This window comes from Anomaloglossus baeobatrachus, chromosome 2, assembly GCF_048569485.1.
Source record: "Anomaloglossus baeobatrachus isolate aAnoBae1 chromosome 2, aAnoBae1.hap1, whole genome shotgun sequence".
Taxonomy (NCBI): Eukaryota; Metazoa; Chordata; class Amphibia; order Anura; family Aromobatidae; genus Anomaloglossus; species Anomaloglossus baeobatrachus.
Window position 1 is genome coordinate 149,835,607 of NC_134354.1, and position 24,562 is coordinate 149,860,168.

General features: G+C 39.9%; 2 protein-coding genes across 7 annotated transcripts in view; one reads left to right on the forward strand and one right to left on the reverse strand.

Annotated features, from left to right (window-relative positions):
• Positions 1–24,562, reverse strand: part of CDKL5 (cyclin dependent kinase like 5) — a 482,986-nt gene that overhangs the window by 37,933 nt on the left and 420,491 nt on the right. For 4 of the 6 annotated variants that reach the window (XM_075335448.1, XM_075335443.1, XM_075335444.1 and 1 more), the window contains 4 exons: positions 21,149–21,229; positions 13,960–14,117; positions 9,568–10,582; positions 4,470–4,574 (listed from right to left, as the gene is read on the reverse strand). In XM_075335448.1, coding sequence (XP_075191563.1) covers positions 4,470–4,574; positions 9,568–10,582; positions 13,960–14,117; positions 21,149–21,229 — 1,359 coding nt within the window. The remainder of the gene's footprint in view (positions 1–4,469; positions 4,575–9,567; positions 10,583–13,959; positions 14,118–21,148; positions 21,230–24,562) is intronic. The other 2 variants (XM_075335445.1, XM_075335447.1) reach the window with 2 other exon arrangements.
• Positions 2,235–3,321, forward strand: LOC142291150 (tRNA-specific adenosine deaminase 2-like). The gene has a single exon (XM_075335449.1). The coding sequence runs from the start codon at positions 2,287–2,289 to the stop codon at positions 2,836–2,838; it is 552 nt and encodes a 183-aa protein (XP_075191564.1). The 5' UTR covers positions 2,235–2,286; the 3' UTR covers positions 2,839–3,321.

Consider the following 24,562-nt stretch of genomic DNA (forward strand, 5'->3'; position numbering starts at 1 on the left):
TCTAAAGGTGGTAAGCTTTAAGAGAGAAGTTTAGTGAAGAATATTAGCAAATTCTCAATACTAAACTACTAAAATTGGAAAGGTAGCTGTAATTGATGTCCCTCAAAATAGACCTTCCTGGGTTGGCACCCAACTATTTTGTCACCTTAAGGGCTATGTGCGCACAGTGCGTTTTTCGCGGCGTTTTTGGGGTGCGTTTTTGGCCTCAAAACTGCAGGACTTTGCTTCCCCAGCAAAGTCTATGAGTTTTCATTTTTGCTGTCCGCACACATCTGTTTTTTTTACCTGCGTTTTTGAGTTGAAAAAAAAAAAAAAAAGGACATGTCAGTTCTTTCCTGCGTTTTTCTACGTTTTCCGCCCATGCAATGCATTTGAAAAACGCAGCAAAACGCAGAGATCAAAAACGCAGCAAAACGCAGCCAAAAACGCACCAAATCGCGGCAAAAACGCATGCGTTTTTTGATGCGTTTTTTCGACGCAGGTGCATTTTTGTGTGTTTTTAGCGGCCAAAAACGCACAAAAACGCAGCGTCAAAAAGACGCAGTGTGCGAACCTAGCCTAATTTACTATTAAAACCCTTATTGTGTCAGTAAGCCTCTTCCTCCCTCTTCTTTCTTGAGCAGATAAATTATTAACAAAAGACTAGGGACATGCTGTCTGACAACTCCACCGAAAAGACAGAGGCTTAAGCGGGCTTTACACGCTATGATGTATCTTACGATACATCGTCGGGGTCACGTCGTAAGTGACGCACATCTGGAATCGTTTGATACATCGTAGCGTGTGACAGCTACGAGCGAGTGTGATCGAGCAATAATACTCACCTTATCGTTGCTCGTTGACATGTCGCTCATTTTCTAAGAATCGAACATCCGGTTGTTCAATGTTCCCGAGGCAGAACACATCGCTCCGTGTGACACCCCGGGAACGATGAACTGCAGCTTACCTGCGGCCGGCAGCAATGCGGAATGAAGGAGGTGGGCGGGATGTTTACGTCCCGCTCATCTCCGCCCCTCCGCTTCGATTGGCCTGCCGCTGTGTGACGTCTCGGTGACGCCGAACGTCCCTCCCCCTTCAGGAAGAGGATGTTCGCCGCCCACAGCGAGGTCGTTTGGTAGGTAAATACATGTGACGGGGGTTACAACATTGTGCGACACGGGGAACAAATTGCCCGTGTCGTACAAATGATGGGGGCAGGTGCGATCGCACGATTAATTGAAGCATGTAAACCAGCCTTTAGAGGCAGCTTCATCGCTGTCATCCTCAATGACTCGGGCGCATAACTCTAATTTCTCTCATTTGGATTGGCATTGTGATTACAGGAGAGATATTGGAGGCACTCTATATGGCCTGGCATTTCTATCTCAGGATTTGGTAATATTAAAAACATCTTTAAGGGGTTGTTCAGCTGATAAGGGTCTGAACTGCATTTAGGTCCTGTGCGCACACTGCGTTTTTACCCGCATTTTTTTTGCGTTTTTGCTGCAGAAATTTCTTGAGAAAATAGTTGTAACCTTTCTGCAGACATTCCCCAGCAAAACCTATGAAAAAAAGAAATAGCTGCGTTTTTTTCTCAAGAAAATTCTTTCTGCAGAATTTCTTGAGAAAAAGAATGTGTATGTCACTTCTTTTCAGCAGGTACCTGCGTTTTTTGCCATAGATAATGGTAAAAAAACGCAGGGCCCAACCTGCGGAAAGAAACGCATAAAAAAACGAACAAAACCGCAGTAAAAACGCATGTGTTTTTCAGTGCATAATTGGTGCGTTTTTTTAACGCAAGTGGGCTAATTTTTCAGACTCAAGAAATTTCTTGAGAAAAATCCTTTTTTTAGTGCACACAGGGCCTTAAAAACAGAATATTCATTCCCCTCTTTAGTCCTGCTCCTGTCCCTGCTTTCCCGCTGGTCTCTCCCTCGTATACAGAAATGTCTGCCCAACCAATCACTGGCTGAGATGCGTCATTGTTGCTTCCAGTGATTGGAGTATCTGCCATTTCCTGCTTGTCAAGAGGGTCCAGAAAGTAGAGCTCAGTGTGGACCTAGAAGCACTTGCAGGGGGACAGTGAGTTGAATATCAATTCTTTTGTGGGGAAATTTTATCACTGTTATTTTTAAAAAAAATATACATTTAAAAAAATATATATTGGTTATATGGTGTGTGGACACATCATCCATGGAGCCAGTTGAAAAGAGACTGATGGAGGAACAGGGTACAGTCTACTTGCTTCCTCCCACCGCAAAGAGCGCGCTTCCTGGTTCCGGGGCAACACGTGACCGGCCTGTTTCCATGCAGTGCATATTATCTGGAAGAATGGATACACCAGAGATGACTGAGGAGATGAAGCAATGGATGGACAAAGCCTTTCAAATGGCTCAAAATGCCTTGGATAATGGTGAAGTTCCTGTTGGATGTCTCATGGTCCATGAGAAACATATCGTGGGGCAAGGAAGAAATGAAGTTAATGAAACAAAAAACGCTACACGTCATGCAGAAATGGTGGCAATTGATCAGGTATTAGACTGGTGTAAGGAAAATGGAAGGAACCCCAGTGAAGTTTTTGAAAACACCATCTTGTATGTGACGGTGGAGCCATGCATCATGTGTGCTGGTGCTCTACGTTTACTCCGAATTCCTTTAGTGGTGTATGGTTGCTGTAATGAGCGGTTTGGTGGATGTGGATCAGTTCTGAATGTTGCTGAAAATGGAATACCCAACACAGGAGCTTCATTCAAGTGCTTACCGGGATACAAAGCTGAGAAAGCCGTGGAGATGTTGAAGAGATTTTACAAGAAAGAAAACCCTAATGCCCCAAAATCAAAAGTCCGAAGAAAGGAATAAATGACTTTTCTGTTTTTGGTTTGGATAATTGGGATTGCCTTTGTGTGATCAGAGGCACGAAACTCCATGAAGACGTCTACTTCATACTGAGTAATTCTCATCTCTAGAATCTCATGCCGACGCTTTTATGGATCCCTGCTGTTTGCGAAGCTCCAGAGATAAGAACAGGCAACAAGAAAACCGCTTGGCACTACAGACAGACGTCCTCCATTAAATGCATGTTGATATACAAAGATGTAGTCCATACACATCGCAAGCTGCCCTAATCAATGCTGCTCTGTCATTATAGAAAAAGTCACTGAACGTCCAGGGTAGTGGAGGGGAGGATGACGGCACTCACCACATTATGGATGAGTCTTCTTTATTATATCATAGCCAGTAATTAAAATCAGGTGTATTGAGTACGAGGAAACGGCAGGCTATGGCAGTTTTGTGCCTACTTCTACAGGCCTATGAAGTGACAGTAGGCACGAAACAGCTTATTTTTTTTTTCCATTTGATATATGGTGTGTGGACACATCATCCATGGAGCCAGTTGAAAAGAGACTGATGGAGGAACAGGGTACAGTCTACACACGACAAGCAGAGGGCCAGTAAGATGAGTATTGCTCCTTTTGTTATAGTAGATTATTTTAAGTGATTTGAAAAAAAAAAAAAAAATTACGAGGTTTGACAGCCCCTTAAATATTATGCACTTGCAGCTCAAAATTAATCTATATTAAGGTTCTGCATGAGATGTGCATTGGCCCCGATGTCTGCCTAAGTTCGACGGGCTGACTAAGAGTGCCTTGAGCTGCTGGACCCAGGCACACTGCCAGCTGCCTGACCTGATAACTGCTCATACTAACCCTACATATTTTTCAATTGAAGATTTAACCATGATCATCGATATATACTGTCATCACTTTAATGCATCCTACTGAGGACAAAGTACTCTTTGGTATTAATGTTAAAGGGCTTGTCCCAGGAACAAAGTTCATTTTAATCAATAGATCTTGGAATAATAATAATTTCCACATTTGGATGTGTTTACAAAAAATGTTCCTTTACTGAGATAATCTTATATATGTGTCCCTGCTATGTACTGTGTAATGGCCGTGTCTGACCATACAGGGACATAGTCTGATCATATGACATCTCCTGGGTCGCGGAGTATGCAAAATAGAGTATAAAGACATTATAGCGGGAGATCACAGCTGATACTTTTTGTGATGTAAAACATTTCCCCGTCTGTAAAAATATTTCAGCTCAAATAAAGAATAATTTGCAATCCTGTGTGTAATTTTTTGCATCCTCCCCTGCCCAGGAGATGTGGTATAATCAGACCATGTCCCTATACGGTCAGACACAGCCATTACACAGCGCATAGCAGTGACACATATATAAGATTAACTCACTCTAAACATTATTTTAAACACATCCAATTGTGGGAATTATTATTAGTATTAATAAAAACTATTGATTCAAATTAACTTAGTTTGTGGAAAAACACCTTTAAGCACTGAGGCCTGAATTTACAGATCTAATTTGCAGTATATACAGAAAATTGGTAATAATTACAAATATACTTATACTTGGCAAAGCTTAAATTTTAGTTTGGTTCTTAATATCCCTCTTTACGTGATTCAGACCTCAGCCTTTTGTCGCGAATGATATGAAGCTGCGCCATCTCTGTTGGGCTCTTTAGCTAGAGGTCTTGAGTGGATGATCCCTTCTGATGGAGCTGGGTCAGCCTGCTAACAGCAAATAAAACAAATGGTTCATACAGTTTGTGAAGCAAGACAGCACAAATATTGCCTGCTAAACAGGCTAGGCTTATAAAGAGCATATTACACATAGGCACAACACACAATGACACACAAGACAGACTGGGTTTTAGTCAAAGGTTAAAACATTTGTCAAAAAAAGACCATTTTAGTAACAATGTTTGCAATTTTAGCATAGAAAATATATATGTTAAAAGCATCAGTATGGTGTTTAGTTAAAACCATTAGTAAATAATGGAAACCGGCTTTACTGTAAATTTAGTTTAAGTAAATATTAGAAATAAAGTGTCTTTAAGTTAAGAAATAAGCAAGGTATGTACAAGAAAACAAGGTTGTGAATGCTTGTACTACCAAGGACACTACTTTTATTTCAAAACCATATTATGGCATGGATAACATTACCACTTTCTTTTGCAGGGGTACTTAAAAAAAAAAGGTTTTCCTTAAGGTTAGCACTTCCTGAAAGGGAATCTGTCAGCAGGGTTTTGCTTCCTCATCTGAGAGCAGTATAATGTAGGCAGACAGATTCTGAATCCAACAAAGTACCACTTAGATTACTGGATGAAGTCATTCTGACACAATCAGAAGTTTAAGATTTAGCAAAGCAGCAGGCCTGAATGAGCTTCCCCACCCACACTAGGCACTCTATAGAGATTGTACATTGACAGTGAGGTGTGGTGTCAATCACAGGATCACGAGCTTGATCCTAACAATTGTTAACAGTTTTATTCAGACATTTCTTTGGCCTCTATAAATTTAACACGTGAAAGAAAAAAGATCCAAAGGTAAAGGAAGCCTGCCAGGTTCCCCCAAGCCTTAGAACTACCCCAGTACCATATAGAACATTTAAAGGGTTGTCCTGGACAATTTTATTTTTACTATGAGCCTAAAATCTAACAGGCACTCTGTTAACTTAGTTGTTAACTAACTGCCTGCTCTGCCCAGTACACATCTTTCCTGCCGCTGATTCAACTGATCTTTATTCAAAACGCTAGTCAAATGGTAACCTACGCCGAGCAGCTCTATGAATTGGTACGGACCAATGTCAATACCTGCTGTAAACCTACTCTGAGCGCCATTCAAATCTAGAGACCAATTAGTGAGCTCACAGCAGCTGCTAAGGTTGTTCTGTACCCAGCCATCGGGCAACATGGAGATGATTACCATACAGTGACAGAGGTGTACAAATGTCATTTTTAGAAGTATGCCACACTGCACAAAAAAGGATTTTTAGGATCCTAATTAGAAGGACTGACTGGTACTGACGGGTACAAGCGAGTTGACTGAGACAGGCTGGATAGGTGGCTATGGACAGGAACGGTGGGCACGGCAGACACAGACAGATATGGGAAGGCAGGTACAGGAGACGGACACAGGAGTAAAACGACCTGACAACTATCTAGCAGACTGAAACACTGACTAACTGAATGCATTGCGCAGGCACCTCCCCTAATGCGAGGGTGCCTTAACTACACAGTGCTTCTCAGCCATAGGCTGAGAGGCATTTCCGGGAAATGGCATGCCAGCCCTTTAAGAGGAGGGCCGGTGTGCGTGTGCGCGCGCATCTTAGGTGCACTCCCGGGAATACTGTGCGGCATGTACAGGAACCAGGAGGGAAGGAAGAAGGAGAGCATGTGGGAGGCCGTGCCGCAACAGTGCAGCATGGGACCCAACCAGGGCGGTGAGTATGTCGGTGTCCCTGCAGGGATGCCGGCGCTACACTGGCCCTCCAAACAAACAGCTAATCCTGTCAGGAAAACATGGGGCTGGCCAAGCATTTTAGATTAATGGTCCATGCAATTCAAAATCGGATCAAGCCTGGCATAATAGGAGACACTGTAATGAGAGGCTCTCATGTCTGGCTCATAGCCTTTCTATGAGTGAAGGACTGTTTATGGTGTCACTATAATCTAACAGGGCATGTAAATTAGGGCTGTCTTAATTAGAAAAACCTTTCACTGGTTACTGAAGCTACCTAAATTAATAATTTAATTTTAGAATCAAATAGATTTACCAGGAAACTTTATTGATTTGGGTGGTTGGAACACGGAAATGATAATGAAACAGCAGAGTAATGGCACTGAAGATTTGTAATGCCGATGGATCAATATGCAAATACTTATATATAGGGAGTCTCTTGTAAATTCATACTGTAAATGTAAAACCATCTCAAAGATCATATAAACTCCTGGAAAGTGAGTAACCCCTTGAACTGCTTTCTCTTTCTTTCATTTGACATGGTGGCTTAGTGGTTAGTTCTGTAGCCATGTAGCTGTAAGGTCCTGGTTAAAAGTCCAAAGGACAACTTCTACAAGGAGTTTGTATGTTCTCCCCGTGTTTGTGTGGGTTTCCTCCCAAACTCAAAAGACAAACTGATAACTTAAATTGTAAGCCCCAATGGGGACAGCGATGATGGTGTCTGGAAGGGTTTGTGGAATGAACAGCTCAATATAAGGGAGTAAAAATAAATACATTCTATACCGATCCCCAGTAGTTTATTATTATGGGTAAGAATACTTAAAAAGGTATGCAAGTTGTACAAGTAATTGGAAAATATTTGCACAACCCACACATTAACACCTACTCGCTCACACACGAAACACTAAGAGTGTTGTTTATTACCATAATACATTTGTTACTGTTTTAAGAAACAGCCTTACAAATGGAACAAATATAGAATGGCAAAGCAAAGCACAATTGAAGCCGAGCGTACAAAAAGCATGATTATAAAAAACTAGGCTAACGCTCCATTATAAACTAATTCCACCGAAATACAAATTATGCTCAGTGGTGCAAGATAATAGAGGTGTTTTGAGGCTGAAAAGTTTGCTATAGTCTAAAATTAAATTATTATGCTCTTTGGAAATGAATGAATTTAAAGAGAAACGATGTCCAAAAAATAAGAAGATGTAGTTTTCAAAAGGTGAAAACATAACAGTGCGAAAGGCTGATATGTAAAAGTGGATCTTTAAGATTATTCTACCGATCTTATACAGTTAAAAGGAAGGATTGGTGATGTGATATTAGGCCGGAAAATCCTTTTGAATATTATTATTTATTAAGAGCCAGGGGAAGACAGGAATAAAAACGTGGTTAATCCTGCGCTGCTGTCCGTGAAGGAATCCAATGAAAATAAATCAGAATTGAATATAAAAGGTGGTTTTTATTCAACGCGTTTTGAAGTAAACGTAACGTCTTCTTCAGGAAAGGCCACCAAAAATACAAAAATGTTATTTTTGGTGGCCTTTCCTGAAGAAGAAGTTAAGTTTACTTTGAAACGCGTTGAATAAAAACCACCTTCTATTTTCAATTCTGCTTTTACATTGGATTCCGTCACTGACAGCAGTGCTGGACTAACCACGTTTTTATTCCCGTCTTCCCCTGGATTTTTTATCAAAGCCCTTGTGGCTCGTGGTCCGTGCAGCAGCTGTACATGCGATATACACTGGTTGTGGATCACACAACCCCACCAGGTGAGCTGTTTTGCTGGGTTTTTTTTTTTATTAGCCTTCTGGTATGTTTGGATAAGACCCTATTGTGCTTTTTATCCACAGTTTTTTCTTCTCTATTTATTAAAAGCGTAACAGAGAAGAAATGAAATAGGGACCTCTGAAAACTGAAAGGTGGAACCCTTAATGAAAGGTCATAAGGATGTGTTACTCCCCTTTTCCCATGCACTAATTTTGTAAAAATTCCTCCCTCTGTGCTTGCTTTGCTCCCAAATCTATATAATGAACATTCACAGGGTAAGAATAACAATCCTACATGTCTGACAAAGGAAGGCTGGGTTCACATGTCCTGTAGTAATCTATTATCATGGATCCGTTAAAGATCCATTTGCAAAAAAGTTGTGCAAACACAACTTTTTTGTCTGTTGCTAAGTTGGTAGGATCCATTTTTAACATATAAGTGAATGATACCAACAGACACGGACAAACCCGTGTCATTTTTTCAATATGGGGAAAGCCATATACAGAAATGAAGATGAAAAGAAAAGAAAATTCTGTACAACAGCTTGATTACAAAAGTTACAAATAGTTTTATTAGATATTATAAAGGCATTATAGCAAATACAAAAAATACATAGAAATGTAAAAGCCGTGAAATTTCTAATTTCACGGCTTTTACATTTTTATGTATTTTTTGTATTTGCTATAATGCCTTTATAATATCTAATAAAACTATTTGTACCTTTTGTAATCAAGCTGTTGTACAGAATTTTCTTTTCTTTTCATCCATTTTTAACATGTGGAGTCTATGGACAACAGAGCCGTTAACGGATTGCAATTTATCATTCCTTTGTAACGGATCAGTTAAGAAAACAACGGATCCATTACAAATGCAAGTACAATGGCTGGCTAAATAGCAATCTATTAACGAATCTGTTGTCCATAGACTCCCATGTTTAAAAAAATGGATCCGGCAGAAATCAGTTTCCCAACGGATCCATTCTAACAGATGACTACAGGACATGTGAGCTTAGCTGAAAAGATAACCAGAAATGAGAAATTGACAGACTGATTTTTCTCTGTTAAAGTTATGCCTTATGATAAAACTGTATGGAAATATGTATATTAGATAGAGCAAAATAGTAGGATCCTTGTCCAGTGGCCACATTGCTATCCATAGCAGCCTGACCAGAGCCCTGTGTACCTCTTGCTGTCTGTCAGCATCCCTGTCATCTCTTCTAATAAGTGGGCCTGGCAGAATGTCATCATTGCAACGTTTTGTATGAATGATACCACATCAGGCGTATTAATCACAAGAAGCTTTGGGGATGCCAAAAAATAGGAGAAGGTTCATAGGGCTCTGGTCTGGTAGCCACAGACTACTGATCATTCAAAACTCCTTGACTTGGAGCTTCAGTTTTTAATTGTAATAAGAAGGTGGATAGATTGTAAGTATATACTATGATATCAAAATAAAAAAAATAAAATAAAAATTGCTTGAAAATGTAACCAACCCTAGTAGTATCTTCTGTGCAATCTTCACGTGAAGAACCAACAGATCTGGTCAATGTTCGATGTTGTACCTGAGGAGATAGCAACTGTAGACTGTTGGCCCTAGATGCCATGCCTTGCCCAACACTTAGTCCTGGGTCATTTCCCTTAACCCGCACTCTGTCCCGACTCACATACATGGAGTGTCTGTGAGGGCGTTGTTGGGAGGAGAAAGGACTAGTGTAACCTAGGCCATATGAAAATGATTCATGTGGAGCTGACAGTGAGTGAGTATGACTACCATCCATCTGATCCGGAAGTTTCAGCTCCTCCATAGTTCTGGAATGTCTTGTGGTAGGTCTTCTTGACTCCAAAGATCCTTCTTTCCTATTAGTCCTTCCAGAGGGGCTTAACATACCTCTATTGTCACCATGCCTAGGACCAGCAGGGCTAGTTGGAGAATTTAAGTCATGACAGCTGGATGGAAAATATCTACTGTTGGGCTCCAGTCCTTGCCCTCTACTTTCACTAAGATTTCCCACTGACTTTGAATCTGTCAGAACACCATGACTTTTTGAATAGCTCATGTAAGAACCGCTTTTCCTTGAAGACTGTGGAATTGTATCAATGTAGCTATGCCGAGCATGCTTTTCACCTGGCTGTAAGCTGCCAGTTTTCCCTTCCATGAATGAATGCCTGTTATGCTGGGAACGTGAACTTGATTTCATATATTTTGTTCCTGGCCCTTCACTGGTCTTTGGCTCAGTACCAAAATCAAACTCATTTTTAGACTTTGCTTCCTTTGGACTAAGGAGGTGTGGCAAATTGTTATTTGACATATCCTTGTTGCCAGACCCACTTTGGTTGCTCTTTTTTGGGTGGACTGTTGGACTGTGAGATCCTGCTGGATGACTTCCATTGATGAAAGTTTCATTTGGTGGATGAGTTTCCTCATTCCTTTTTGGTCCAACAGAAAGACTTTGCACATCTTTACTGTTTGATCTGTGATGTGGCTGAGAACTTTTAGTAGACGGTTTCCTAAAGAATAAGATTAACAAAGAAGGTTAGAGAAAAAATTCACAGTAATACATGCTAATTGCAAGATGACTACAGAAAGACAACTAAGAATGTACCTAAAAGAACTTTTCACTGATATTTTCGAAACATATCACAGGACAGAAATCAGTGGGAAAAAAGATGGAAGTACAGGTGATGGTATAGACAGGTAACACTTTTCTTAAGCATTTTTTAAACAATCACCTTCCCCTGGGCAGTTTTTAAAAAAATGGGGTTGTTTGAGACTTGCACATCGATGACCTATCATTAAGATAGGTCATCGGTATCTGATAAGTGGGGTGGGCATTCACGCCGATCCTTTTTCCCAGTGTCAGTTGTGGGTGGAAGTTCTAGTTGCAAATCTGCACAACACAGCTCTTTTAACTGTATAGCGGCCATGGCCGGGTACTGCACATCCGCCCCCATTCTCATAAATAAGTGGTAGATGTGCAGTATCCAGTCACAGCCACTGGATGGAGCTATGTTGTGCAGCTCTGCAACTGAGAAGTTTTGCCCGCCGGTTTAACCGAGAACTGCTGATTGTCGGGTTGGCGGGTGTTGCACCCCCACCAATAAGATATTGATGATCTATCCTAAGGATAGATCATCAATGTAAAATTCCTGGACAACCCTTTTACGTAATTTAAATCAAATAGCAGTGAAAGAATCTATAAAAGAGCATTCTGAAAAGCTATGTTCATAGGAACTGTTCTCCATACAATTTTTGATGATCCAGTAACGGCATTTAAAAAGAGGGATAGACATTCTATTTCAGTCATAAACAACTTTATTGGCACCCCTAAATATTAAGTATACCATGTAAAATAGCTCCTGAATTACAGGATTTAGTGAAATTGTCTGGATATACATAAAATTCTATGTGTGATACAGAAGAGCACACGTCAAACAAAATAAAAACATGGCAGGGGAAAGAATGCAGAACTGAAATCAATGTCAGGACCACCTGACATGGCGTACCTGGCACTTGTAGTTAGACTAGCCTGGGATAAATTAGATTCACCTGTCTCCAACTTGTTAGTGCCAATGCTTACATGACAAATTGGCATACTAATGATGACTTTGTAGCTTAATAACGCCAATTTTATTCCCTGTTCTTTGATTACAATGGAAAAAGACAAGATAACTGTCTGAGAAGATCAGAAATTTAATTATTACCAAATGCAAGCACTCTTAATGGTACAATACTTTTATCAAAAACCTTGTTATTCCAGTTTCAACCTTTGAAATGTTAAAAAGAAACTCATGCAGAAGTCAACTACCTATCAGGACACAATATAAAGAGGAAAATTGATTAGTAAACATTACAAAAGTTGGCTCAAACTGTGGGGAAAAAACTAGCGCTAAGGCTAAGGAGGACCCCATTGCTTAACCCTAGAATGCATACCTGGGGCCTCGCAGGTTACTTGTTTTCTATGGTAGATTTCAATTGTTGCGCGTTCTACGGTTAAAGGGAACCTGACACCAGGTTTATCCCCTATAAGCTGCGGCCACCACCACTGAGTTCTTATATACAGTATTCTGGAATGCTGTATATAAGTGCCCAGGCTGCGCTGTAGAACATGAAAATCACTTTTATAATACTCACCTAGGGAGTGGTCTGGTTTGATGGGTGTCGCTGCTCTCCGCTCCAGCGCCTCCTCTCTACGGCTATCACCATCCTCCTTCTACCCACCCGAGTGTGGATGCCGTGTTCTGTGCAGGCTTACTTTGTTTTGCCCTACTCAGGGCAGATCAAAGTATTGTTGAGCGCATGCACGGACGGTCATTAACCTTTCATCACAACTGTGCATTACAGTATTTTGATCTGCCCTAAGCATTGCAGATCAAAGGGCACCTGTGCAGGACCGCAATGCCAGCCTCTGAGGATGATGTAGGATATATCATCGCTACTTGGCTGGATAGAAGGAGGACAGCGATCACCATAGAGAGGAGGTCGGACCGGAGAGCAGCGACACCTATCGGAACGGACCACCCCCTAGATGAGTATAATACAAGTAATTTTTTTACGTTCTACAGAACGGCTTGGGCTCTTATATACAGTGTTCTAGAATGCTGTATATAAGACTTCACTGGTGGTGGCCGCAGCTTATAGTCACCAAATTTCGTGACAGGTTCCCCTTAAAGAAAGGCATAAAGATCCTTGAACATGTTAATGGACAATAATATGAGAAGATTATCAGCACATTCTAGAGCTAAACATTCTCCCAAGTTTAAGAAAACTATATTTGCATTTTAAAACATCTTACAGTAAGATAATGACCTAAAGCAAAAAAAACAAAAAACAAACCCAAAACAAACAGACTGTTTTAAACTGGCCAGCATTTGAAAATCTTTGGAGAGTAGAAATCTGCTATTGGGTAAAGGAATCCTGCACATAATGAAGACCTTGATACAATTGCAGTAGAAAGTGGAACTAGCTACCAGCAGACAGGTACAAGAAGCTCACAGATGGTTACAAATCATTCGTAAGCTGTCACGGATGCTAATGGTACTGAAACAAGATATTAGGGACGGATGACTTTAATTTTCTGTGTCATACCCCATGTTTCTTCTTTACGTCAATATTTGAAATGACTGCATGTTTGGTGACAGGTTAACTTATTTGTTCAATGTATTTGGACATGCTATTACAATTATCCAATGGTTCACGACTGGTAAATATCCAATTATTTCTGTAGATAATGCCTCTTTTTGAATAAACAATCAAAGGGATCAATAATGTTGACCATAACTGTATCTCTTTATGTAATGCACCATTTATTCTTCTGCTGTCCTCTAACTGGTCTGAAAATCTGAAAAAATGTATGGGGAACGAAACTTACTAGTGATGGGCGAATAATATTAACTATTCATGTTCAGATTATTCATAACAAATCACAAAGTATTATTCCGGTATTCGGCACGAATAAAGAACCTAAAGAAAGTGAATAGGGAACCCGAGCATATTCTTGTTGTGATGAATGCTAGAATAATACTCGGTATTCGGTGAGCAATATCCGAACACGAATAGTTACTATTCGCCCATCTCTAATTTATTACTACTACAGTATTATTATTAATGTGACTCTATGGGCTACTATTAGTTTCAATCTATTCTAAGTTACTCTAGAAAACAAACAGTGAATTTATTCTTAAAAATTACTTTGCTCAAGTCTGTTACCTCTAACGAGTTTTTCACGACCCAATAGTTTTTAAGATTAGGTGAAATATTACTTGATGAATTAACAACTTTCCATATTTTTTACCTGTTCAAGAAATTTTGTTGAAATCTTTAAAGTTTTACACCAATTAATTTTATTTGGAGCAAATAATGACATTTTAATGAAAGTGACAATGACCTGCTTGATGAGTTGCTGTCTGAGTGATGAGTTTTTCTCTTGGATGATCTTGAAGGAGAGCTCCCACCTCGATCCAAGAGTCTCTGAGTCTGAAATGCTGGGTGGTTCAAGCATTGTTCGGTCAAATATCTATCAGATGGATTTAGCTTTAATAAGTTCTAGAGAAAACAAAGTTTCATTTAAAATAAGGAAGACAAAAGACCTAGACATAATACATGGCAAGTGTAAAGAGGAGGTATTAATTGAGAATACAATTAAAAAGCTTCTGCCATTTCAAACCTTCCGACATAACATAGTGATGTGTCAGAAGTTTTGATATGGTACCAATACTGATACTGGCACCACCAGTTGCAGAATGATGAGGAAAATGTGTTCTCCTGAGCAATGCTCTTCTCGGTTACTGAAGGTAGACACATAGAAGCCAAATCATCAACATATTTTATGTCAGAAAACTGGGGAAAAAAAACCTTATATAGTCACAACATTGTGTGATTTTTGGCATTTTCACACCAGTATGAAGTAGCACTACCAAAATGGGTGGCATTGAGGCAGGATGGGACATAACTATGTCCACCAATCAAATTCAGCAACTGTGAGCGTAATTTCTTAACACAGAATTGTTACTCCAGTCTTTGATTGCATTAAACATCAGTAATAATGAATCGGGCCAATGTCTTTTATTGAGCCATCTTCAGTCTTCGAGGACCGTGGAACTCAAATGAGCACTTCCACCCCTTTACGTCAGTGATCAGTTAGGGTCTCAGCACCCAGACTTCCACAAATCAACAGCTGACATATAAAAAGTTCTTTGAAATGATAACAAGCAATCGATAACAAATAATGTCTGATGCAAGTTATAGCCTTATCAAAAGTATAAGTACATAGATGCGCTCATAAGACACATATACAATGGGTGAAATAAATATCAAACATGTCACCAATGTTCTAAGTAAATATAGTTCTAAAGGCACTATTGACATTTAATGCTCACAAGATGTTGGTAACAACCCATCCAATTCCCACAGGCAAAAAAATCAAACCATATATGACCATAAATTAAGCTATGTGTAATAATGAGAAATGGCAGTGAAAAAACACAGGTTTTTCTGAAGCTCTCCACAGGTGTTTGCTGGCTATTGGACAACTCTGCTGATAATTATTTTCCCTTTTCTGTTGAAATCTTGCAGAGAGCACTTGGTCATGGTCGGTTTATTGTGAGTTGATATTCTTTCAGCCTTCAGATTATGGTCCCAACAGTGCTTACTGGAGCCTTCAGCAGTTTAGAAATTCTTCTGTGACCAATGCCATCAGTATGTTTTGCAACAATAAGGTTGTGAAGGTCTTGACACAGCTCACTGGTTTTACCCATCATGAGATGTGTGGCACCTTGGTAATGAGACACCTTTTTATAGGCCATTAGTTGAACCAGCTGATATCATTGTTCTCTAAGTGGCAGGCTTGCTTTTTAATTACTGATAAATTTCATCTGGTGTCATAACTTTACATGACTTTTTGCACCTCTCTTTATTTATGTGTCCAACACTTATTTCCTGTGTCATTTTTCATTAATACACAAATTAATTTATCATCAACATCTGTTGTTTAATTTCTTTACCTTTTCTTTTCTTTCAAACACATACAGAGCATTTTAAAGAGACAAGTTGAGCATCTTTCTCCATCCAGCAATTAGTTTATGCAAAACCAAAAACAACTACCTCTAGCATTTTGTATGACCTCCATGATTTTTTATATAGTAAAGAAAGAGGGTAATCTGCAATGCTGGTTACATATCCACTGTAAAAAGTCCTATATGCAGTATGAGGATGTCTATGCGGCTTTATCTCAACGCATTATGAAGTTAAAAAACTTCTTCAGGAGAACCCAAAGGAGTCTACAGGATCCTTTTAATGACCAATTAGATATTATGAAAAAGTAGATTTTTTTTGATTGGCTGGCTTTTTTATGTTTTTACATTAACAACTTTGGTTGCATGTCATCAATTAAAGTAAAGCACCCGCCCCCGTTGTTTGTGCGTCATGGGCAACTCGCTGCCCGTGGCACACAATATCGTTAGGAGCCATCACACGGACTTACCTGCCTAGCGACGTCACTGTGGCTGGCGAACCGCCTCCTTTCTAAGGGGGCGGCTCGTGCGGCGTCACAAAGCGGCTGCCCAATAGAAGCGGAGGGGTGGAGATGAGCGGCCATAACATCCCGCCCATCTCCTTCCTTCCTCATTGCCGGCGGCCGCAGGTAAGCTGTAGTTCGTCGTTCCCGAGGTGTCACACATAGCGATGTGTGCTGCCTCGGGAACGACGAACAACCTGTGTCCTCAACAAACAACGATTTTTTGAAAATGAACGACATGTCAATGATGGACGATAAGGTGAGTATTTTCCATCATTAACGGCCGCTTGTTGGTGTCACACGCAATGACGTCGCTAACAATGCTGGATGTGCGTCACGGAATCCGTGACCCCAGCGATATATCGTTAGATACGTCGCTGCGTGTAACGGGGCCTTAACCAAAATATTTCCACAATTTGTCTACAGCTTGGGGTCATAAAACTATTTTTAAGTTGCAATTTGCCTGTAATATAAAACATATTTTTGTGGCAACAGTCCTGTCGTGTTATGTTGGATGCTGCATGCAATCACATTGACAGTCGTTAGAAATTATGTCACAATGCGAAAATGTGATCTTCATGGCAGTGACCTGAGTAACACTGGCCTAAATGACATGTTCATGGCCAGTTTATGTGATACTTCCTCTTTAACCCCTTAAGGAGTTTTCTTTTTTATGCGTTTGTTTTTTCCTCCCTATTCCAAGAGCTATAGATTTGGTATTTTTCCGTCGATATAGCCGTATGATGGCTTGTTTTTTGTACATTTGAATGACACCATTCATTTTATGATGTAACAGTAAATGGGAAAAAAAATACGTCTGGCAAAACAGTAAAAAAGGGAAATTGTTTTTTTATTTACAGAGCTCTTTTTACTTACAGGGCAGTATGATGGTCAGTACAATTACGTAGATACCTAACATGTATACATTTTATTTTAAGTGGTAAAATTTTGCAAAAAAAGTCTTTCGTGTGTTACAACTTTTTAAGAGCTTTAATGTTTTCAATTTTTGGTATCTGGTGCTATGGTAGGGCTTGTTTTTACCCCCCCCCGAGCTGATGTTTTTATTGATATGTATTTTGGAATATGTACGATGTTTTGATTGTATTTTTTTTCCTGTTTTTCTGCAATGGTGGCCAAAAAACTTTAATTCTAACAGTCCAGACAGGTACACTTGAAAAAAATCACACTGTCAAAAATCAAACATGGAAAAGATTTAAATGACTGAGAGGTTTGGCTAAATGCATCGTTATCATACTAAGAAGTTAACGTATTTTTCGCTTTATAAGACGCACTTTTGTTCCCCCAAATTTTGGGGGAAAGTAGGGGGTGCGTCTTATAATCCGAATATACGGGGGTGTATATATATATATATATATATATATATACACATATACATATATACTGCAGGGTCCGCTCTGGAGTGGTTCTGGGGGCTGGTGAAGCTGCGGGAGGGAGCCTTTGATAGCAGGTTTTATATTTTCTTCTTTTTGTCTTTGCTCCTGTTGCTCGCCCTTTCTTATCTTACTCTCTCACATATTATACCCCTATATTCTTCCTCATAATTCTCCCCCCATCCCCTTCCACTTTCTTCTTCTTCTTCTTACATTTCCTTTCTTTATTCCTGAAACCACCTGACAGTGTTATAAGTTGTTAATATACTTAATGTTTTTTCTGAATCCACATTGTTATAATTTGTAAGAAAATGTCATGATGGTTCCCTACCCATCTATGTTGTATTCTAAAATGTTAAACAAAGAATTTAAAAAAAAACAAAACAAAACATCTTATTTTTTTCTTGTTACGCTGTTTATCGATTAGTTTAATTTATTTTATATTTTGATAAATCAGACTTTTACGAACGCGGTGGTTCCAAATATGTGTTTTTTTTACCTCTAATTTTTAATGTGAAAATAGCAACATAAAGAGGAATAAATATCCTCCAAAAATTAAGCAATTACTTACAGCAAAGAAGGGCTGCAGTTGTAAACCGCTCAGGCCAAAAACTATTACCCTAGTAGGATGCAGCTAAACCCCCACTAAGTGGAGGCATCACAGGTGCAGGAGGAGCAAATCACACACCTCCAAAATATGGAGGAGGCGATAGCTAGATTATAAAACTGTACACTGATGGCTTGCATAGAGCACTGTTCACACATGCAGGTGCACAAACACAAGCCCGCAGCCTATTAGGTGACGCCCATACTATTAGATCAGGTGAGCTGCCAAGCCGTACTCCATCTGTGCACTATATATAGAAATAGCAACATAACGAGGAATAGTGTAGGGACCTACAAACATGAGGTCCCGTGACGTAGGCTTCCATATTTTGGCCATAATACCAACTAAAACCTCATATGTTTTGGTACAGGATGCAGCCAGGCCCCTTTCTGTTAGGCTTTGCATACTAGAGTCCTGTCCCTGTATGGTGCACAGATAAAGTACGGCTTGCAGCAAGCCTGATCTAGTAGTATAAACGTCACCTAATAGGCTGCAGGCTTGTGTTTGTGCACTATATGTGTGAACAGTGCTCTATGCAAGCCATCAGTGTGCAGTTTTACCATCCAGCAATCGCCCCCTCCATGTTTTGGAGGTGTGTGATTTGCTCCTCCTGCACCTGTGATGCCTCCACTTAGTGGGGGTTTAGCTGCATCCTGCTGGAGTAATAGTTTTTGGACTGGGCGATTTACAACTGCTGCCCTGCTTTGCTGTAAGTATTTTTTAATGTGGTAAAGGGGAGTGATTTGAACATTAATATTTTATTTATTATTTCAGATTTTTAAACCATTTTTTTCTACTTTGTACTGCAATTATTAGTCCCCTTAGGGGCCTTGAACCTGCAGTAGTCTGATCACTTGTTGTTCTATATACAGCAATGCGATAACATTGCTGTACATACAAGAAATCATAGTCTCCTATAAACGTCGGCCACGGGCTGGTTTTCACAGACGTACTGTGATGACAGACACAGGGGTCATCAGCTGACCCCTGTCTGTCATGTTAACTCATCATTGTCCCTTAATCCTGATGCGGCCACCCCGATAATTGCTCAGAACAGTGCACCTCCCTGTTAGCAAGCGTTAAATGCCACTATCAGAGATTGATAGCGGCATGTAAGAGGTTAACATCAATGGCCTGAGCGCCTCTCCACCAGCGGCTATTAGAGGCAGATGAAGGCTGAAAAATTCAGCCTTCATCTGCTAGGAAAGATGTGAATTTGACATGTATGCCCGCATCAAAGGCAGGGAGACAGCTTATGACGTACATAGCACGTCATGGGTCGTTAAGGAGTTAAGAGTGTATAAAAATAATTCATATAACTTACAGCTGGGAAAGGCACAAGGTTTTTGAAATCAGATATTTTTTATTTGAATGTTTTCCAACAAAACAGATATAACAACCGTGGGGATCACCCTTACCCCACCCCTCTCCCCCCTAAATTATCCCCCAACTTAACAAAAATAAACACTATAATATATAACATCAGAATCACATCTCTTTAAATAGAAATACATTGGTATATAAGAGGGTTTCTAAATGTGCTACATGTAGATAAGAATTCCCTTTAACTCAATAAAGTTATACTCATATGACACCCAAACGGAATCTCTGTAGTTCTCTGGAGGCAAGTCCCGAGCTGTCTATCCAAGGCACCAAAACCTTTTCAAATTTTGCGATACAGCCTCTTTTCAGGTAAATTGCTTTTTCCATATTAATCATCCAGTTCACCTTACTAATATATTCCGGAATGGAGGGAGTCTGATCAGCCAACCAATGCTGTGCTATCAGCTTTCTAGCCATATAGAGCATTCTAGTCACCGCTATTTTGTCATACTCATCTGTCATTAGATCTTCAACATATCCCAACACACATACCAGAGGTGAACTGACTAGCCCCCCACATAGACTTTGTTAATGATATCAACTACTTCTTCCCAGAGACGGTCAAACCTAGGACAAGACCACATCATATGAATAAGATCTGCAGACTGAGTCTTACATCTATTGCACATAGGGTTACCTCTGAGTCCAAGTCATGCAAGAATTTTGGAGTTCTATATTTTTGATGTAGCAATAGTATCTGTGAGTAATGGTGGGATTCACTCAAGGAAAAGTCCGGTACCCTCTCTAAAATTTCCATCCACTGACCATCTTCAATAGGACCTATTGCCCCTTCTTATTTTCCCTTGGACTTCGATGGAAACTTTGAAAGCATCAAATCCAGCACCATACAATAGATTACCGAAATTACTGTAAGCCCCCTGACCATTCAACCCCGACTATTCTATTTATAACCCTATTTTGTGGGATCCCCTGCTCCAGCTACATACCCTCTGCTCGCCATGCATGTCGTAATTGTAAGTAAATATAAAACTCCTGCTTGGGTAGATCGAACTCCCCCTGTAGCTGTACGAATTCCTTCAACTCACCGTTCTCCTCTAATATCTGAGCAAATCCACGAATCCCCCTCCTCTCCCACATACTGAATTCTTGCAATTTATACAAATTTGGGAGCCATGGAGTGGTCCAAATCGAAGTAAACCGCAAAATACCTTTTATGTTCTGCAGAAGTCTTAACTTCCACCACAATTTATGCAGCAACAAGAGTGGGGAAAGGCGCAAGGTTACCTGCTGCGACTCTCATTAGCTATATATCTGTCTGCTCATAAATGTATAATATCTTTTCATTTCTTAATTATGTTATGTGTCATATTCACTTTTACATAGAAGACAATTTGTAAAAAGCTAAAACTTCAAAGTCTTGCTATAAAAGACAGAAATAACCTTCAGTAGTATAGTACATATCGTATATATCATATGGAGCAATTATCTAACAATATATCTAGATATACTGTAGATAGTCAATGCATCCAGCTCTATGTATAATGTACAAAGATTTCTATGTAACTATAACTATATGTATCTATGGATTTTAGTATCTTTATAGCGCTTAACATTTATACAAGTCTAGTATCAATCTAAAAGGGATTAATAGTGAAGACACAATTTAAGCCTTATATATTAGTTTCTCAGAATTTCTATATGGTATAGTTCATGCCCTTACCTTCATGAGGTCAAGTAAAACACTGCTTATGATACCCAAGTATCGTCTTTCTAAAGACTGAGGATGGTTAACAGCTGGAAACTGGAAGACATAAGAAGCAGAAAAGAACAATTAATATATGTACAAATGGTAATAGGCACCAATAAATGTACTTAATAAAAACCTATGAAACTGGAACTATAACCAAAACATTAAAAAAACCTGTACATTAGAACAATAGAACAAAAATAAATAAAAACTTAACCGTACAAATATTAAACAATATTTGAAGAAGTCTACAAAAATGTTATCCACGTTGGGTAGGTGATAATTGGTAGATTGATGTGGCATTGATGAATGTAGCACAACAGAATAGGTAATAATTATTGTATATGGGAACAAATGCAAATATATCATTTATAGTGAAGGGTGAACCTGCAGATATCCAGGATCGGCGGGTCCAACCAAGTCTCCCGCACGGCTGTAACACTACTTATGGGGCCGCTCATTAACCTCATGCATATGCACTGCGCCCACTCACTGGCAGTCCCAGCGTCTGTGATTGGTTGCAGTCAGACCTGTGTGACAGCGTGTCTGACTGCTTGGAATTACACATGCTGTCTGCGTACCTATAATGTAAAAATAAATAAATAAAATAATTGGCATAGGGTTCCCCCATATTATGATACGCAGCACTGAAAAAGCATATAGCTACATGCTGCATCCCCCAGCCGTGTGCTTATCTTGCCTGTGTATTAAAATAAGAGGGACTCCAAGTGGCTTTTTTAAATTATTTAAATAAATAATAATAAAAAAAACAAATGGCGTGCAGTCCCCCCCCATTTTGATACCAAGCCATGATAAAGCCGACAGCTGGGGGTTGGTATTCTCATACTTGGGAGGTCCATGATTATTGGGCCCCCCCAGCCTGTAGCCATATGCCTTATCTGTGCAGGGTATCACAGTATGGGGGGACCCTATGCCAATTTTTTATTTATTTTTACCTTGCTATACATACGCAGACAGCGTGTGTAATTTCAAGCACTCAAGCACGCTGTAACACAGGGTGGGGTCGCGTCTTACTGCAACCAATCACAGATGCCCGCAGGACTGCCGGTGCGTGGGGGGAAGCGGTGAATAATACAGTTAGGTCCAGAAATATTTGGACAGTGACACAAGTTTTGTTATTTTAGCTGTTTACAAAAACATGTTCAGAAATACAATTATATATATATAATATGGGCTGAAAGTGCACACTCCCAGCTGCAATATGAGAGTTTTCACATCCAAATGGGAGAAAGGGTTTAGGAATCATAGCTCTGTAATGCATAGCCTCCTCTTTTTCAAGGGATCAAAAGTAATTGGACAAGGGACTCTAAGGGCTGCAATTAACTCTGAAGGCGTCTCCCTCGTTAACCTGTAATCAATGAAGTAGTTAAAAGGTCTGGGGTTGATTACAGGTATGTGGTTTTGCATTTGGAAGCTGTTGCTGTGACCAGACAACACGCGGTCTAAGGAACTCTCAATTGAGGTGAAGCAGAACATCCTGAGGCTGAAAAAAAAGAAAAAATCCATCAGAGAGATAGCAGACATGCTTGGAGTAGCAAAATCAACAGTCGGGTACATTCTGAGAAAAAAGGAATTGACTGGTGAGCTTGGGAACTCAAAAAGGCCTGGGCGTCCACGGATGACAACAGTGGTGGATGATCGCCGCATACTTTCTTTGGTGAAGAAGAACCAGTTCACAACATCAACTGAAGTCCAGAACACTCTCAGTGAAGTAGGTGTATCTGTCTCTAAGTCAACAGTAAAGAGAAGACTCCATGAAAGTAAATACAAAGGGTTCACATCTAGATGCAAACCATTCATCAATTCCAAAAATAGACAGGCCAGAGTTAAATTTGCTGAAAAACACCTCATGAAGCCAGCTCAGTTCTGGAAAAGTATTCTATGGACAGATGAGACCAAGATCAACCTGTACCAGAATGATGGGAAGAAAAAAGTTTGGAGAAGAAAGGGAACGGCACATGATCCAAGGCACACCACATCCTCTGTAAAACATGGTGGAGGCAACGTGATGGCATGGGCATGCATGGCTTTCAATGGCACTGGGTCACTTGTGTTTATTGATGACATAACAGCAGACAAGAGTAGCCGGATGAATTCTGAAGTGTACCGGGATATACTTTCAGCCCAGATTCAGCCAAATGCCGCAAAGTTGATCGGGCGGCGCTTCATAGTACAGATGGACAATGACCCCAAGCATACAGCCAAAGCTACCCAGGAGTTCATGAGTGCAAAAAAGTGGAACATTCTGCAATGGCCAAGTCAATCACCAGATCTTAACCCAATTGAGCATGCATTTCACTTGCTCAAATCCAGACTTAAGATGGAAAGACCCACAAACAAGCAAGACCTGAAGACTGCGGCTGTAAAGGCCTGGCAAAGCATTAAGAAGGAGGAAACCCAGCGTTTGGTGATGTCCATGGGTTCCAGACTGAAGGCAGTGATTGCCTCCAAAGGATTCGCAAAAAAATATTGAAACTAAAAATTTTTGTTTGGGTTTGGTTTATTTGTCCAATTACTTTTGACCTCCTAAAATGTGGAGTGTTTGTAAAGAAATGTGTACAATTCCTACAATTTCTATCAGATATTTTTGTTCAAACCTTCAAATTAAACGTTACAATCTGCACTTGAATTCTGTTGTAGAGGTTTCATTTCAAATCTAATGTGGTGGCATGCAGAGCCCAACTCGCGAAAATTGTGTCACTGTCCAAATATTTCTGGACCTAACTGTATGTATGAGGTTAATGAGTGGCCCTGGTAATAGTGTTACCGATGCACAGGAGACTGGTAAGTGTAACACACCCGAGTTATTCTTATTTTCTTTTTCCTTTATTTTAATTATCCGAATGGCCAGATCCGGATTAATTTTAACTCCAGGCCTGGGATCAGTGCACGGGTACTTGGTAACCCGCGTAGATCTAGACTATTACAGTCCGAGTACGCCCATCACTAATATTGTATTACTTTGCTTGTAGTGCAGAATTAATCCTGAGTATCACCCTGTATTATAGTCCTTAAGTCACAAGACATTTCTAACCCTCCACACCCTTGATTGCTCAATGTCTGTAAAGAGTTTATATCAAGAGCTGCACTGGACTGGGAATAAAAAAATATTTTAATATACCCTTTCAACCATGAGTGATTCCTAGGAAATGTTGTTTTTGTATCCCAAGAAAACCGAACTCAAGATCAGTGACATTTCACAATGGATACTCACAGAACATTGCACAGACATCATATATTGTACTTTTCTCAGCACTGCTAGATACTGTCAAAGTGACACAGAGAAAGCTTAGTGGAAAAACATTTACTAGGTTATAGTGTTTAACGCTAACATGGAAGTCCATGCAAGATCTTCTGATGAATAAT